We start from the raw sequence: 17,919 nt of genomic DNA, 5'->3' as shown, positions 1-17,919 counted from the left end.
CTACTGCATACTTGTTTGCTCTGCATTATGTTTTTGCTGAGTCGAGTGATTTCATTACAGACTTGATCCTATGTGGCACTGAAAAATGGTTTTCCATCAATGTCGCTTTCAGTTCTTGCTGTAGAAGTTTTGTCAGGGTAGGGAGACTTCAGATATTAGTAGCACATAAGACACAGGTAAATACTTTTCTTACTGGTTGCAGCAATATCCCCTAAATACAAGAAGAGTTACTGCTGGAACTAGAGATGATTTTAAAGGCAGAATAAATTCAAAGTAATAGTCTTTCTCTGAACCTAGCCAGATACAGGTAATTTCTTCCTACCTTTTTGTTTCACCAAACTAATGGAGTTTTTCAGAATGGTGCTTCCAAGAAGCAAGAATTACTGGGTGGATCTGCAGTTTGTTTTTGAGAAATCTTGAATCACAGCTTAAATTGGTGCTGCAAACAAATTTGACTCAGTTGACATCCAATTTTTGCCATTCCATTCTCAATGTGCTGAAGTATTTTTCTTGCCTGATTTGAGTGTCATTACAAGAGAACAATTCCCTTTTTAAAAGCGTGACCATAATTACTCTGTGTAATGCTCCTCTATCCAGAAGTGAGAGGAAAATTATGTTTGCCTGAATCTGGGGGTAAAATTTGGCTTTTAGTTTGTCTCTGAGGTAAGCATTTTACAGATGGTCAAGTAAAGCAAATAGAGAAAAAGTAACAGACACAATGGTGAAGTCAGCAAGAGACAAAAACGGCCCTTGTGCCAGACCATGACTCCCCACTGCCTCTTCTGCCCCCTTTGGAGTTATTTCTTGTACTTGACAATTCAGCTGCTCCCTTCTATTGACAAGAGTACTCTGAAAGAGGCAATTTGTGAAAATGGGAAACCTTTTGTAATTTGATGTTGCTGTGGGGGAAAGCTTGACTTTTAAGGGTTTGTGAAGTGGGCAGAAGGCAGAGAAACCCCAGCTGGAAATCCTTCTCAGAAGGGCAGGAGTCCTAACTTATAGAAGTTAGGTTGTGGCTTCTTTTAGATGGGCATACAGCTGTTGGTGGGGAGAAGGCAATAACATATATTTCAATCCATCTGCCTTTCAGAATAAATCCCCATGAAAATACTAAATTTGCAACTTAATCTCCCAAGTGCAGGGATGTTAGTGTTTGTTATATTGCTTTTAAAGTGTCTGTTCTCTTTTTTACACGTAAATTACAAGGGTGAATTACAGACACTTAAATGCAAATTGTGCTTTCTTGTTTCTACTGAGTGAAGTTGATGTCTTACCATGTTTGCAGCTCCTCTCTTTAATCTTAAATTAAACTGTGCAAAAATGCCTAGAAATGGACTACGGATGTATATTGTAATAGCAGTCTAATTTTGCAGCATTTACTCAACCCTGTAGGCAGTAATCTACTTGAATTCAGTGAGGCTTTTGGAAAGACTGCCTATATACTGCCAAGATTGGTCTCTGTGTTTGAACAAACTTTTAATCATGTTTTACTTTAATTCTAATTCATAAATTAATTTGGGCTGCTTTAAATTCAGTACTTCAGTTATTGGGTTCTGAAGGTTTTGTAAAAATAATTAAGGAAAATATTTGAAATGATGCCAAAATATATCTAAACTTTGATTCATGAAAGTCATATAGCCCTATTAGAGTTTAAAATAAAATAAATAATAATAATAATAATAAAAAAAGACAAACAACTGAAATACCCGCCCCACCATCTTGATTATTTCTTTTATTGGTCTTTCAAACCACCAAATTCACCGCATGTATTGTACACAACACATGTGCTTATTGTTTTCCAAAGACACCATGACATTTTTTGGTGTTTTAAAGGTATGCTAACGTTAGAGCTATGTTTCCCCATTGTGAATTTAACTCGCATTCAGGATACTTATGGTCTTGAATCCCTGTTTTTGCTGCTGCTTTAATAAATCTGCAGGTGAATGATAACACTGAAATAACCTTTACACCGGGCTGGGGATGCAGCCTCATCTCCAGTAAGTGTGACAAACATTGCTGTAATATTTACAGGAGAGAAGTGTGCATTAAGGGTGAAATGCAAGGATGCATTTAAACATCAAACTTTAAAAACTGGTACAGTTGCAGCTGCTTAATTGCTTTGCTTCAAGGACTAATGCAATGTCTAAGGAAGCCATCTCTAAAGCTAGGAGACAAGATCTTTAAAAAAAAAAAAAAAAAGGCATAGACCTGGGGACTTTTATGACAAGACTGTCAAGAGCAGTAAGACTGGTGCATTAAGTGTCTTAGGGACTAAGCTCTGAGGTGTGTGCCTTAATGCAGTGAGAAGCAAACTTCAGCGCGCAAGGCCACTTGGCTTTTTCCTGATTGTTCCCAAATTTTTCCTCTGCATATGTGCCTTGCTGAGTGGGTCTGCGTGGCCCTACTCCCAAGTGTTTAGCTTAGGAGTGCATGTGGCTGTAAAGGACTGAGCACAAACACATCACCTCTGTGGTGTGGCATACTCATTCGTACAAAACCAAGTACATTGTGGCAGCTGGAGGAGGGTGGTGGTGTAGGAATAGAAATGTTGTTTTTGCAGAGTTACATTGTTTAGAAGGAGGGAATGTGGTACTGAGATATGCTTACAGTGATAAGAAAAGTTTAGCAGGCAACCTTGTAAAATGCAGACAATCAGACTCCTTAGGACAATTAGGTGAAAATCACGGTGTCAAGTCAAGTCAGATAAGTGAAGAAACATTACCACTTCAAGCAGTAAAAATGTCAAAAGAAATTTGAAATTTAACAGGCCGGCGACTGAAGGCCATGCATTGTTTGTGAAGCATCAGATAGATTGTGAATCTGGATTACCCACTCAGTGGGGAAACAGGGGAGGGTCCTGCCATAAAAAGGTATATAAACTGTGTTTTGGAACTAGTAGATGCGCTCTTTCCTGCTTGTGGGGCGCCCGCCATTGCAATCGCGAATAAATTACTACTTCACTGAGATCCTCGCCTGAGCCTAAGTTATTGGCTACGGAGTGTTTCTCACAATTTGGGGGCTCGTCCGGGATCCAGTCACCTACTGGGGAGCCCCACCGCCGCAGCTGCAGGAAGGCATGCCCCGCTGATTTCAGCGGTCCTGTGCATCGACGGTGGCGGTTCTGCGGAAAGCTGACAGAGGGCCCGAGACTGGTTAAAGAGGCAGGATCCGTGAAGTAGTGGGGAAAGGAAGAAGGTAGGCACTCCGGGTTTTTAAGAATCGATCCGGTAACTCTGTGCACAGACCAAGGTAAGAAATATTGAGTATTGCCTTGGGGGTCGGGTGATCTGGTGTATGGTAAGCCCTTGCACGGGGAAGTGCTGGCACTACACCAGGGGAATCTGGTGTACAGTAATCCTTGCACGGGGAAGTGCTTGGAAGTACACCAGGGAATCTGGTAAACTCAGGTGTGCGGTAACGCTGGCACGGGGAAGTGCTTTGCGGTACACCCCCATCTTTCAGTACGTTGGTGTGTGGTACACTGCAGAAGGGAAAATTCTGTAGCACATACCGGCGAGGGTTAGGAAAGATGGGAAGTACGAGTTCCAGGGAATCTGGTAAACTCATAGGTGTGCGGTAACGCTTGCACGGGGAAGTGCTTTGCGGTACACCCCCATTTTTCAGTACGTTGGTGTGTGGTACACTGCAGAAGGGAAAATTCTGTAGCACATACTGGCGAGGGTTAGGAAAAATGGGAAAATATGAGTTCCAGGGGACAGGGAGATATCCCTGGGGGAGTGCCTACTAATAGTTCTTCCTGAAAAATGATAAGAAATTGGAAACATAATCCCAAAATTAGAGGGATTGTAAAAGAAAAATAATTAAAAAAAAAAAAAAGGGTTAAATATTGTGTATCAGTCTGGACAAAAGAACCAATTAAGGAAACAGCAGTATTTTGGCCAAAATACGGGTCTGATGAAAATTCAGGCTTTAAATTTATGTGTAAACAATAAGATTCCTTTTTCAGAGAAGGAGCCAAGTTATGCTCCCTATAATCTTAATATTGAACTGGTGGCAGCAGCAGTCACTCCGGGAAGGGAGACAGGGACTGTAATTAACACTGTCCCTAAAGAAGGATTGTACTCTAGGCTCTGGCAAGAATTAGAACAAGGTAGAAGATATGTTGAGAATTTTGCCTTCCCTGATACTAACAGTACTAACACTAACTGTGTATCCTCTTAGGTGAACTACCCCCTCCTCCTTACCAGCAGAGAGGTTGGGACTTTTTAAGAAGGAGAGGAAGTCTTTATTCAAGGACCCCAACAGCCTAGCTGAACAATTAGACCAGTTCCTACGACCTGATTTATACTCTTGGGGGAGGGAATTATGTCTATAAGTATGTTGTTTACAGGGAAAGAAATGGGAATGATCAGGAGGAGAGCTGCTATACAAGAATGGGAAAGAGCTCATCCTCCAGGACCAGGGGTAATACCGGCAGGGCAGAAATACCCACTTGCCAATCCTGGCTGGAATAATAATAGTGTGCAACACAGAAATCATATGAGAGACTTCGGGTTAGAATGAGAAAGTACTTGGGGATGAGACCTGAGGACCCAGTATCCCAAGGGCTCTTGAAAGTTCATTGTGTGATTAAAGTCTTGCAAAATACGCAGAAAATGCTTCAGAAGGTGGGGGAATGTAGTGAACAGTCACTGGGGGACCCTCCTGCGGGAGGCCCTGGAGGTGTGTGTCTGGAGGGGAGATGAGAAGGAAAAAAAAAAAAAAAAAAAAAAAAAGAGATCGAAACTAATGGTATTGACAGTGCAGCGGGTAGTGAGGCAGAGGGTTGGAGAAAGATGAAGAAAATCTTCAGGGGGAGTCAGGGCCAGGATGGAAAGGAGAGGAAGAGAGATGAAGGAATGGCAGGCAAAGAGGGCTGCCTGTATTGTGGCCCGAGTCCTAGCAGAGACAGGCTTTGATAAGATGTTTTAAGTGTGGCCAGGCTGGCCACTTCGAATAGGAATATCTGGAGTGGAAGAAGGAGGAAAGAAGGAAAATGGGATGAAATATGCTATATTGATATGTTGTTTCAGTATCTTGGAGGGAAAAGGTATGGAATTAAGTTGGACTCTGACTGAGCCTTTGGTGCTGGTATTAGAAAAGTGCGGGCTGGAGAAAGATAAAGGAAGTGTTAAAAGTCTTGCCGAAGGTGTTAAAGGTGTGGCATGTAATATTTAACAGAGCTGTTTGAAGTTGAATGAGCAGGGAAAGGTGATGTAGGCGTTATCTAAGTAACAGTCTAGAAGTTTTGGTATATTTGCATATTTGCTGTGGTGTTTGTTCAGTTTCCCAAGCATCGGGGAGGGGGGAACAGCCTGCTCCACCAGGGGCCTCTCCAGCGGCCGCAGGGGGGCTTCGGCTCCAGAGCCTGGAGCGCCTCCTCCCCCTCCTTCTGCACTGACTTTGGTGTCTGTGGGGGGGGTTTCTCGCTCTCCCAACTGCTGTTGAGCAGCAGGTTTTTGTTTGTTTCTTTGTTTGTTTGTTTTCGTGGATGTGCTCTCACAGAGGCACGGACTGTATTGCTCATGGCTTGGCTCTGGGCAGCAGTGGGCCCCTTTTGGGGCCAGATGAAATTGTCCCTTATCTGCCACGGGGAGGCTTCTGGGTTTTGCTCACGGGGGCTGCCACTGCAGTTTCCCACCCCCCCTACTCACAGCCCCCGAACCTTGCCATCAAACCCAATACACTGGGGAACAACTAGGTCATTACTGACTTGTAAAGTATCAGGGATTAAATTAACTAATGAAACCCTAAAAAGTGATGGGGGTAGAAGGGGCTGGGATAACAGTGCCACTTTTGGGGGATACCAAGCTGAGACTAGGGGATAAAATGATCACTGGGCAATTATTGTATGTATCCAAGGCAGAGACTAACTTGTTGGGAAGGGATTTGATGATTAAATTGGGCATTCAACTAGTAAATTATTAGACTGGAATAACAGTGTAATTAATGGAGTGCTCTCAGGCCCTGAGAGCAAACGTATATTCACCTCTAACTGGGAAGACCCTGAAATGGGGGCGGAAGCAACAATATAGGTGGACAATTTTACCTTGGGGGGTTTACAGGGCCACCTATCTATTTGGGTAAGTTCTAAAAAAGATTTTGGAGCAATTACAACCTCCCAAGGAGGTATTAATGTTACAAATATGTGGATCATTTTCTGTTGTCAGGACAGGAGAAAAGAGTTGTGAAGAAAGCTACTAACAAGCTATTCAACTTTCTGGGAAAGCAGGGCTTGAGAGTATTAAAAAAAAAAAAAAAAAAAAAAAAAAAAAAAGTTACAATATGGAGAAAGAGAAGTCAGGTATTTAAGGCATCTAATGTCTGAGGGAAAATGAAGAATAAATCCAGAGAGGATTCAGGGAATTGTTGAAAATTAAGAAAGAACTAAAAAGTTTTAAAAGAATGATTTTTTTAAGGAATCAGGAGCCATGAAGTCTGAAGGAAAAAGGATACTCCCTGATGGGAGAGAAATGCTGAATAAAGTGATAATGAGGCAAATATTAACTGTTTTACATCAAAAGAGTCATTGGGAGGTGCAAGCAACGTGTGATATTGTGCTAAGAAAGTATGTCTGTGTAGGAATATACACTTTAGGGAAGCACATACATAGAGGATGTACCATATGTCAAAAGGTAAATAAAAAGGTGTTCTGTAACCCATTTAGAGGGGGACGGGAGCCAGGGGTTTGACCTTTCCAAAGTATACAGGTAAACTTTACTGAGTTACTTGTTTGTCCTAATTGACCACGTGACTAGATGGGTGTGAGCTTTACTGCAAGGGTTAAAGCAGGCCTTAGAGATTGAGTGGGATTTTCACAGCCCCTGGCACCCCTCCTCTTCTGGGAAGGTGGAGCGAATGAATCAGACATTAAAGAAGCAATTAACTAAACTAGTGTTAGAAACCCAACTTCCTTTGGTAAAATGCTTACTCCTACAGGTTTAAACAGCACCAAGAAAGGATATAGGAATTTCACCATATGAGATGCTGTTCAGATTGCCCTATCTGGGCAGAAGGGATGAGATACCACAATTCAAAATAAGAGAGTTTCCTTAAGAACTGTATTCTGGGGTTGTCTTCTTCTTTGTCATCTCTCAGGACCTGTGGGTTGTTGGCTCAAACCCCACCTTTGGAATTCCCCATTCACCACCATCATCCAGGAAACTGGGTCCTGATTCGGACCTGGAAAGAGTCAACTCCGGCCTGAATGGGAAGGACAATTACTGACCACTGAAACAGCCGTAAGAACTGCGGAAAAAGGTTGGACTCACTATACTCGAGTGAAGGCATCTGTCGACGCTAGTACCTGGGAAGCTGTTCCTACAAAAGACTTGTTGGAAGTTGAAATTGAAGAGAAAAATCTCGTAGTGGACTCTGAGCAGGATAAGAGATTACAATTGTAAACTAACCTTTTATTTTCACAGGTAACTAATGAGTGTGACTTGTGATTGAGAGAAAGGACAGACCTATAGCGAACTGCAGTGCTCCCAAGGGGGGGGTTGTTATAGTAGTAGTGTACATCTTATTTTTGTATCGATAATTATTTGGAAACCTAAGGTTTAAAAATAATGACAGGGAAAAATTGATTACTAATTTTGTTTTTAGTGATTCTAGGCCTCAGAGAAGGCCTTGGTCAATTGGTAACTTGGAAAAGGCATGACCAGATAATAGCAAAAATGGGATACCCCATCAAAATATGGGTGACTGTGACAGAGGGTTATGTACCACAAGCCGTCACGTTTGATGCTTGTGAGGTGTTAGCTTGTGGAGATTTAAATGCCCAATGACAATTGAGCAGAAAGAACAAATAACTGGGAGAGACACAACAGCCAGATTGAGAATAGCTGTATGGAAACAATCCTCTATTGCCATCAGAGAAAGGGAGAAACTCAAGGAGAAAACAGGAGAGTAAACAGGAGGCCCTCTGAAATGTGGCAGTTCAAACATTTGAGATTCAAACAGGGTATGGGGACGTGAATGCCTGGATAGAATGGGTCAAATATACTGTCCAGAGTCTCAATCGTAGCTACTGCTATGCTTGTGCCTCGGGATGACCGATTGCCCAGATAGTGCCCTTCCCATGGGGGTGGACCAAAGACTCCCAAGGGATGCGATGTATGATTGCATTGTACCAAGAAAAGACTGCCTGGGGAAATGAGGCCTGTAAGTCTCTCTTTGCTGTTTCTTGCATGATAACAATATCACAGTTCCCCCTGCATTCTCTACAGCTATAGGTAACCATACAGCTTGCCTCTCACGGCAGGGTGTGAGTGCTACCTGGCATCTTGGAGAATTTGCCTTGTGCTACCAAGGACTTGATGGGAAACTGCTCAAGACTAGAGATCCCCAGGGCAGATCTCTGGTGGTACGGTGGAGGGAAGATCTTACGGTCCACCCTACCATCTAATTGGGAAGGCACTTGTGCACTTGTTCAATCAGCTATACCCTTCACCCTGGCATTTGAAAGAGAAACATCACAAATACCCAGAAGAAGTGAAGGAGGCTTAGGAATATCATTTGATGATAGAGTATACATAGATTCTATTGGGGTACCTAGAGGAGTTCGGGATGAATATAAAGCCAGAAATTAAATTGCTGCAGGGTTTGAGTTACTGTTCTGGTGGGTAACAATCAATAAAAATGTGGATTGGATTAATTATTTCTATTATAATCAGCAGAGATTCATCAATTATACCAAGGATGCGATGAGAGGAATCGCTGAACAACTAGATGCCATCAGCAAAATGGCTTGGGAAAACAGGATAGCATTAGATATGATGCTTGTGGAGAAGGGTGGTGTATGCGTGATGCTGGGCAACCGTTGTACTTTTATCCGTAACAATACTGCCCCGGATGGCACAGTAACAAGAGCATTGCAAGGGCTTACCACCCTTGCCAATGAATTAGCAGAAAATTCGGGAGCAGACACTTCCATCACAGGATGGTTGAAATCTTGGTTTGGTAAATGGAAAGGGATGGTAATGTCCATATTTACATCCTTGATTATAGTAGCAGGAGTTTTGACAGCTATTGGCTGTTGCGTTATCCCCTGTGTAAGGGGACTTGTCCAGCGGTTAATTGAAACCACATTATTGAAACAAATGACCATAGATCCACCACCCTACTCAGATAAAATGATATTAGAGGAAATGGAGAGCAAAGAAAGTGAAGAACAGGAAGATATTTACCAAATTACATTTAAAATAAATAAATAAATAAAAATAAAAAGAGTTTTTGCAAAAATCAACAGTTTATAAAAAAAAAAGAAAAGGGGGGAATTGTAGGAATAGAAATGTTGTTTTTGCAGAGTTACATTGTTTAGAAGGAGGGAATGTGGTACTGAGATATGCTTACAGTGATAAGAAAAGTTTAGCAGGCAACCTTGTAAAATGCAGACAATCAGACTCCTTAGGACAATTAGGTGAAAATCACGGTGTCAAGTCAAGTCAGATAAGTGAAGAAACATTACCACTTCAAGCAGTAAAAATGTCAAAAGAAATTTGAAATTTAACAGGCCGGCGACTGAAGGCCATGCATTGTTTGTGAAGCATCAGATAGATTGTGAATCTGGATTACCCACTCAGTGGGGAAACAGGGGAGGGTCCTGCCATAAAAAGGTATATAAACTGTGTTTTGGAACTAGTAGATGCGCTCTTTCCTGCTTGTGGGGCGCCCGCCATTGCAATCGCGAATAAATTACTACTTCACTGAGATCCTCGCCTGAGCCTAAGTTATTGGCTACGGAGTGTTTCTCACAGTGGGAAGGGGAAAGCAGCGGAGGGAGGGAGGAGGAAGGCAGGGTGTGCGGTGCAGGCAAGGGCCGTGAAACATCTGTGTGGGTCTGACACCTGGGCAGTGCCAGGAGAGGGGGAGCTGGAGAAACGGGGCCACGGTGCCTTGGGAAGGGGGGTGTCCAATTATCATGGAGCAGCAGGAATGCTCAAATGCAGCCAGCTTCTCTGGAGTGTTTTTGTGGTATTTGGCTGCAGTTTGGAGCTTTTAGGGTTGGTTTCAGTGTGGAAACTGCAGCTCCACGCTCATTCCCCTCAGCCCATGGCAGGGATTTCTGGTTGGCAGCCCCTGCGTCACGGGAAAGGAGAATACTCGGGGGCTTCCCGGGGCCACCAACCTTTCTCTGGGGCTGTTAAGTTGGGACGAGCGCTCAAGTTCGCCACTCTTCTGCCCCAAACCCAGTGCTGTCGCTGCTCCCCAGATCCAACACCTCCTCCCCCGACCGCCTGGCTCTGACTCATTCGCTGGTGCCGGCAGAAGCAGAACGGGGAGGTGGCGGCGGCGGGGGGGAGCCTTCAAAGTGGCCGCGATTCAGCTTGCTCTGACGAGGGGGGCGGCGGGGCTGGGGGCGGCGGAGCGGAGCGGATCGGATCGGCCGCCGGGTGGTTCCCGTGGCGCCTTCAGGAGGCGCCGCTGCCCGTCCCCGGCGCTCGCAAGAGACTGAGACGAGCCGGGGCTCAGAGGTGCCGTCCTGGGGAACTGCCGCAGCAATATTGCAACTGCCCTTTGAACAGCCAGAAAAATAAATAAATAAATAAATAAATAAATAGAGCTAAAAAAGGCAGAAGAACTGAAAAAAAAAAAAAGGAAAAAGAAAAAAGGAAAGCCATGAAGATGCCTAAATGCTTGCGGCCAAAAGTAAAGAGCGAATCTCAGTTGCGCTGGCTCTGCTAAAACTTGACGATGCGGGCGGCGCGGAGCTGCCGGCCTCGCGGTTCCTGCGGCGGGCACGAGTTGCGGGCGGCCGCCCGGGCACCAGGGACCCTGTTTTCCACCGGGCTGCTTGAGGAGGAACCTGCTGGGATGAGCGGCACGAGCAGGAGAGCGGAGCGGAGGCGGCGGTGAGTGTACCGGGCGCTGGTGCGGGGCTTGCTGCGGGCTCCCGGCCGACCGTGAGGGGCAGCCCCCAGGCGTCCCTCGCCTTGCCTCAGCCGGGGCCGCTACCAGCAGTGGCCTCGCGGCCACCGGCGAAAATCCGAAGCGAGTCGAGCTTTTGCTGGAGCGACCTCCTCGCGTGGCTCCCCCAGGGTCGGTGCTGATGGAGCGGGAGCGGCACCGGATCGCGAAGGGATCCTGCCCGCACCCGATCCCACTCTTTCCCGGACCGTGCTTGGACGGATCCTGACGGGGAAGCTCCCGGGAGGGCCTGGGGGTTTCTCAGGGGGCCTGGGGGCTTCCCGGAGGGAGTCTGGGGGTTCCCAGGGCAACTTTTGCCTCTGGTCGCTCCCGGAGTGCGTCCGGGTCCCCGCGCCCCGCCAGCCCCCAGCCTGGCACGGGGTCTTCTCCCCCAGCCCTCGACCCCCTACTGGGGGCCGCTCCCGAGCCCCCCGCCCCGCTGCCGCTCCGTGTGCTGAGGCGCGCGGCCGCCAGGCGGCGCCATCTTCTCGCTGCGCCTCCGCCCAGGGGCGCCCGGCGGGGCGCGGGGGCGCGGGCGCGGGCACAGGCCAGGGGCGCGCCCGGTGCCGTCCGTGGGGCTGGGCGCTGGGGGGGGCTCGGGGAGACATGGGGAGGGGGGATCTGGGGGTGCCAGCCCCGAGAGTCTCCTTGTGGCGGCTGCGCGATGCTCTGCGGCGAGCCGGGTTGTACGCGGCTCGGGGAGTCCCCTCCTGCCGCTCGCAGTTACGGGGGTGGAAACCCTTCGGGGCGCAGCAGCAGAGGGATATCTGCAGTTAGACCGCCGCTCCCTCCTTCAGCTAGTTCAGAGCACTTCTGTATGACTCTCTCCGTCATACTCTCTCTCCGTATTCAGAGCCCTACAGGGATTCAGTGAAGAGATGAAGTAAACCGATGCAGCAATGCTCGTTCGTGGAACACCCTCCCCTTCAGCACCAGTGGCAACTTCGCATCTGATATCAGCAGTTCTGAGATGCTCAAGTGAATGCTGTGTCAGAGGAGGGAGAAGAATTAAGACAGAATATCGTGCTTCTGAACCTCTTCCAGAAACGCAGTTAGACTGTGCATGAGCAGCAGCTGCCTAGGACAGAGCTCCAGAAATAAAACAGCATGTTTCTGGGATGCCTCGAGATGTACGAAGTATGTGGACTGGGGTTTCCAGCAGACCCTGGCTTACTTCTATCATTATAAGCTAAAGCACTTCTTCCTATTAGACTGGGACTAAGTTTTAAATAGACGTTTGCAACAAAGGAAAATAGACTTCCATTTTTTACCTATTTTAGGAGAGCAAGGTTAAGAAGAAGGATGGCAATGTCTTTTTTTAATGATTTCTGCCATTCTAATTTTGTTAGCCATCCAGGAAGAATTTTAATGGGTCTGTCTTCTGAACTTGTGCTTCATTTTCTGCCTTGCATGTGGGAGACCAGTTGTAACACTACCTATCATTGGCAAGTCAACTTTCTGAGGGAATGTAAGAGGCTTGAATTGAAACTAAGATGAAGAACAAGTTATAAAAAGCTGCTAAAGTTTGCATTGTGTCCAGAATCTTTCTATTTAAAACCTCTGTTGAAGATACACAGTTTTCCTCTCTATTTTTCTTATACAATGTGATCAGTTTTACAGGGGACAAAGCTGGCAAAGATGAGGAAAATTGGCTGTGCTCTCCTGGTACTCCAAGCTCTTCTTGCGCCTCTGGATCTTGTTCATGGAGCAGAGAAGAGTTATCCCATCCTGAACATTGCAGTGATTCTGGGAAGAACAAAGTATATCACAGAGAGAGATATCAGAGGTCTGTGGACCAGGGAAATGTCTGCAGACCTGACTGTTGATGTCAATGTAGTGACCCTTCTGGTGAACCAGACTGACCCTAAAAGCATCATAACACATGTTTGCGACTTGATGTCCGGCACCAAGATCCATGGAGTGGTTTTTGGAGATGATACTGATCAGGAGGCGGTAGCTCAGATTTTGGATTTTATTTCATCGCAGACTTCTATTCCAATTCTTGGAATTCATGGTGGGGCCTCCATGATAATGGCAGATAAGGTAGGAAAATTATTAAAACCTTTTGCTAGTCTAAAGTACTTCACCGCGTTGATTTTTATTGCAAATAGTCACCACAAGCAGTTCAAACACGATGCCTGTAATTATATGTACTTTAAGAAAGAAAAAAAAAAAAATGTACAGAACAGTGTACTCATTGACTACTCATCAAATACTCTGAAATATTTTGGGGTTCATGCTTGAAACTCAATTTTCCTTCTGCTGTAAAGGCAGTCTGATTAAACTTTACTCTTCACTAAACTGAATGCTTATCACCTTAAAAATTTTATTAGCAAATATGACGTATGGCTGTAAACAACAAAATAGGCCAATACAATGATTTAGGGGATAAATTATAATGATTATTACAAAATTATAATTAGATACTGTTCTGGCATGCTTATAACAGCTACCAAGCTATAGACCTGAATGTATTTAAGGGCAATAGAAGTTATAGGACATTTATATTAGGATGGAGTTTTGTGATCCACTATGGTCTATATGAATATAAGGTCTGGTTCAAGTTTGCAAGACCACTTTAATTTAAGTGCTCTTAATTTAATTTAATTTAATACCACTTATATTCATTGTATTTATTGAATTAGACTTTCACTATCTGGATACTTCTAATTTCCTACTGTAGCTCATGAAAATCCACAATGGCATTGTCAGAAGTCTGGAGGTAATGACAAACTGTTTTGTTGGGAAACATTTCTTTATGTAACCCTCTGTGAGTCTGTGGGACGACAGACAGAAGTGACTCACATATGCAGCTCATCTGCCTTTGCGCTGTAACAATTAAAAAAAAAAAAAAGAAGAAGATGAATCTGGCACTGCAGATTCCAATTTGTAAAGTGATCACTGCTGTTTCTGAAACAGTAGGTGCTTAGCAGCTCGCAGGACTAAGCATTCTGGTGTGGACAGCTGCTTGGCCTGAAAGTCTGCGAGGAGCTCCTGCCGATGCTGAGGAGTACGTGCTGTGTAAAAGAGGAAGCTTGGGAGTGAGAAATGGTTTATTGATTTTCCTGCATTGCACATATATTGCACTTATATATGCTTATATTGCACACATTGCACGCAATGTTGATTGTAACTTATTTCCTAATACTTGTACCCTTTAGGGTTCCTTATTCACTAAATACTGTTATACCTTATAGATGGTTTTTGAATAGCACTTAAAGACCTCTCTGAATCTTTCTAAAAATGAAGTGATCCGGATAGGTTTTTTCATAACCTGGGGGAAAAGAAGCAGGGAAGATGCAATGATTAGTTACAGTTGAGGAATCAGTACCAAACTTTTGAAAACTCTTATCTCTGGGAAACGTTTTCATTGGGATTAAAGGGATCCAGTGTCTCTTAGTGTTTTAAATTACCTTCTTTTAGAATTTGTTATGCAATGGCGACAATAATAGATTCTGAATTATAGCAAAGATTCTATAACAATGGGCTTGACAGCTTGATTGGTATGGAGAGAGCTTTCCATTCAATGCTACTATCTTGAGTGTAAATTCAGTGACCAAGTAACAGAGACTGTTATTTCATTTAGCTTTTAAATTGCTACACAGATTTTCTCATCTTTCCAAAGTTAGCTTTAGGTATATTTAGGAATTTTATGTGATATACATTTCACTCAACTTCCTATTCCAGCATAAAAACTCTTGAAACTGAAGATACTAGTGAGTGTTGAGTGATAAAACTCAGGCAGTAATTTGTACAGCATCAACTTCATGCTCAGTAGCTGAATGCAGGATGTTACTGATGAAGATTTTTTTACTTTTATGTAGAAGCCTCTAGAACATAAAATAAACCATATTTTTTCCTATCCCAGGAAGTTAACAGGGTTCCCAATGTATGCTAATATTGTCGTTAGTATGACACTGACTTTGATTTTAGGTTATCACAGTATGATAATAAAACATCTTCGTGCTGAAACTCAGCTTCTAAGATTTCCATTTAGGAAATCAAAATCATTCTCTTGTGTGTTAAGACATCTAACAGAGATGACTTTAGCGGCTTGAATTGGCTGAAGATATTGTTTCTTCATTTAACTAAAATTGCCTTAATTTTTAAATGTGGTTTTCCAATGCACATTATATCTTGTAACTGGGCTTGGCACACTACAGTAATAAGACTTGCATGTGTCACTCAATTAACTGTTCATTTGGGAATGAATTCTTGTGAGTCAAAGGTGGAATTCACAGTGCTGTCATAAAGGCAGAGGAGATGAAACTCCCAGTGTAAAATCTGTCTGCCAAGTCAGCGTCAGGATTTCAGCTGAAACACATGGATGCTGGCTTAAATTATAAAGTTGATAACAATTTACAAACTCTTCTCTTTTGTCTCTCACATTGAGATCGCTGGATATGCAAAAACAGGTGCTTGGTCCTACTCCTGCTTGTGGATGAAGTTCCTACCTGTGGCACTCTAACAAGACCGTTTAATTTACATCCTTATTGTGTGGCTCTAGTAGTTGTTTTCCTTCTCTGTGGAATCATGCTGATACTGTGTTTTAGATGTCTTTTACAACTAAATAAGTGTCCATGTGTTGTGTCTGCTTGTTTGTAGTCTACAAGTGTGGCTGACACAAAGGCAGCATAATGATTCACTGAACTCTGAGCCAGGTAGTTATATGATGCCTAACTGTCCTAAATGTGAGCTGGGCTGGAGGGATGTGAACAAGAAGTCATTGTCTATAATGCTGTGTGCTTCACTGGAATGACTCTGGGTAGAAAAGCTCACCGCTTTCTGTATTAACAAACACTGCGGCAATGTGAATGCCATACAAAGAGCCATCCCTAAAAAACAACAGGTTATTCTAGGTTTATAAACATGAGCTGTGCACACACATGGAGCATGCAGTGATTATTGCAGGATGTACAGCTTCTGAAGTACTGAGTCCCGGTGCCAACCTCATCTGTGCAGGGTGCGTAGCTTAACCTGCCTCTCAGTAGCCAGTACTTGGCTTTGGTTTGGTTCCTGTTTGGCTGTACCACTCAAATATGTTGGAAATACATTGCTTCATATAGACTATGAGTATTAGGACAGGAATGTGAAGGCTTCTGACCCTGCCTTGACCTGACATCTGCTGTCAAAACGCTACCAATAAAGCAGTGGGACAGGTAAGGATGCAGGGTACCTACATGAACTGGCTGGGGGTGCCCTTTGGGCTGTGCCATGTGCTCTGCCTCCCACCGGCTGCATCACCTGCTGCTGGCACCGACTCCTCTGCCAGCGAGGTGCTCCTTGGCTTTGGGCCCCTGTTCTGCTATGGGCTCCAGGCATGCTCAGATGTGAGACAGTCGGCTGAAACAAGATGAGAATTGTGTCTGGGGCGCCTGTGCCAACCTGCTGTGCATCAGCAGCCCTTGGAGGATGCTGCAAACAGACTGGCTGTTTATTCATCTTGTGTCTGTTGAAATTTGAGCGATCTCAAACCAAACACTGCTTAGGAACTGTTTCCTGACTTCAGCATTTGGTTTTAAACTTAGTTACGTTTGTTTCACCACATGCCATCATTATAATGATTGTAATCATGATACCTTTCTAAAACAGAACATCATGGTTAGTTCTGCGACAATAATGAAAAATTGGTTTCATTCAGAAGTGGGAAGAGGCCCTTATGTATCATAAACACATCCAGGAGTACTGAGCATCTTTTGCATGCTGCAAAATTGAGTCTAATTTCTCATTAGAAACCTTTCTGAAAGACATAGAAACTTGAGGCATTTTAGTGCTGTGAAAGTACTGTGAGTCATAATGCATAGCTGGGCAGCATGAAAGGTGAGGGTAATTCTCCATTAGAGCTATTGCAAAGTGAAGCTTCTTGAGAGAGCTCTAGGAATGTTAAACAAAACAAGTCTTTTTCCAAAAGTGCTATGCATGAATAAATTATCTTTCTTTGTTATTCTCTGTGCTGATAAATTAACATTGGCAATTAACACTTTCATTAATTGCCTAGTACAAAATCCATTCTGTGTCTATCACCACCTTCAGCTTTCCTTTTTGTATCCCTCCTCATCTCCTTCCATAGCAGTGAGGCCAGAACCACAGAATAGCTGAGGTTAGAAGGATCTCTGGAAGTGTCCAAGCCAACCCTAGCTCAGTGCCTGGGGTCGGACTGGTTAGGGCCCCCTCCAGTCAAGTAGTGAGTATCAACACAGCAGCCTTTCTAGGCAATCTGTTCCAGCATTTCAGCTCTCTCACCATGCAAATATTTTTGTTATATCTCATTAGGATACAACTCTGCACCATGACCACAACCTCCTTTTTTTTTTTTTTTTTTGTGGTGAATCTCCAAGCTGAACTCTGTTTAGTTTAGGCTGTGATTACACCTGTCTGTACCTGTCCCATCCCCGGGTACAAACCAGTGCCTTCTGCCTTTCCTTACAACCTCATGTGCTCCAGTTCTTTGGACTCACTCAGAGGTGTTGGTGTCTTGTACGGGGGGATCCCAGAACTGGGCACGGTACTCCAGCAGTGGCCTCTTGAGTCCCCCAGAGGGGATAATCCCCGTTCCTGAGCAGCTGGCTGGGCTCGTTTTGTCACCAAAAGGGCGCACTGCTGGCTCCTGTTCCATCCCACTGCTGGTTCCTGTTCCACCCCTCTGCAGGCTCTTGCCTCCTGGACTGCTGCAGGGTATTTATCTAGGCACCTGCTGTGAATAAATACTGAGGGAAAATGAACTTTTAAAGCCTTGCTTTGTTCTTTCAGAGGATATTTTTCAGGTGTTCTGATGAAGTAGTTTCAGACTTCTGCGTTACCTGTTGTTTCTAGCTTGCTGTAGAAACAACCTGGGGCTGCTTTCCTTTCCCTCGTTCCTGAGATCCAAAGACTACATGGCACTTGTGCAAACCAGGATCTAACCACAGCCTTGCTGCTGGGAGTAGAGCACACCCAGACTCCTGGCTCTGGTGCTGGCAGTTTGTTCCCTGTTTCACCTATAACTTTGTTCACTGCTGTTAAGTTGTTTCT

At 44.4% G+C, this 17,919-nt stretch overlaps 1 protein-coding gene across 2 annotated transcripts in view; it reads left to right on the top strand.

Annotated features, from left to right (window-relative positions):
* Positions 1–10,576: 10,576 nt before the first annotated feature.
* Positions 10,577–17,919, top strand: part of GRIN2A (glutamate ionotropic receptor NMDA type subunit 2A) — a 191,631-nt gene continuing 184,288 nt past the window's right edge. For both annotated transcript variants that reach the window (XM_032197371.1, XM_032197370.1), the window contains exons 1-2: positions 10,577–10,853; positions 11,762–12,951. In XM_032197371.1, the coding sequence (XP_032053262.1) occupies positions 12,547–12,951 (405 nt within the window). In that variant the 5' untranslated portion in view covers positions 10,577–10,853; positions 11,762–12,546. The remainder of the gene's footprint in view (positions 10,854–11,761; positions 12,952–17,919) is intronic.

Source organism: Aythya fuligula, chromosome 15 (genome assembly GCF_009819795.1).
Source record: "Aythya fuligula isolate bAytFul2 chromosome 15, bAytFul2.pri, whole genome shotgun sequence".
Taxonomy (NCBI): domain Eukaryota; kingdom Metazoa; phylum Chordata; class Aves; order Anseriformes; family Anatidae; genus Aythya; species Aythya fuligula.
This window is presented reverse-complemented; position numbering and strand designations above follow the sequence as displayed.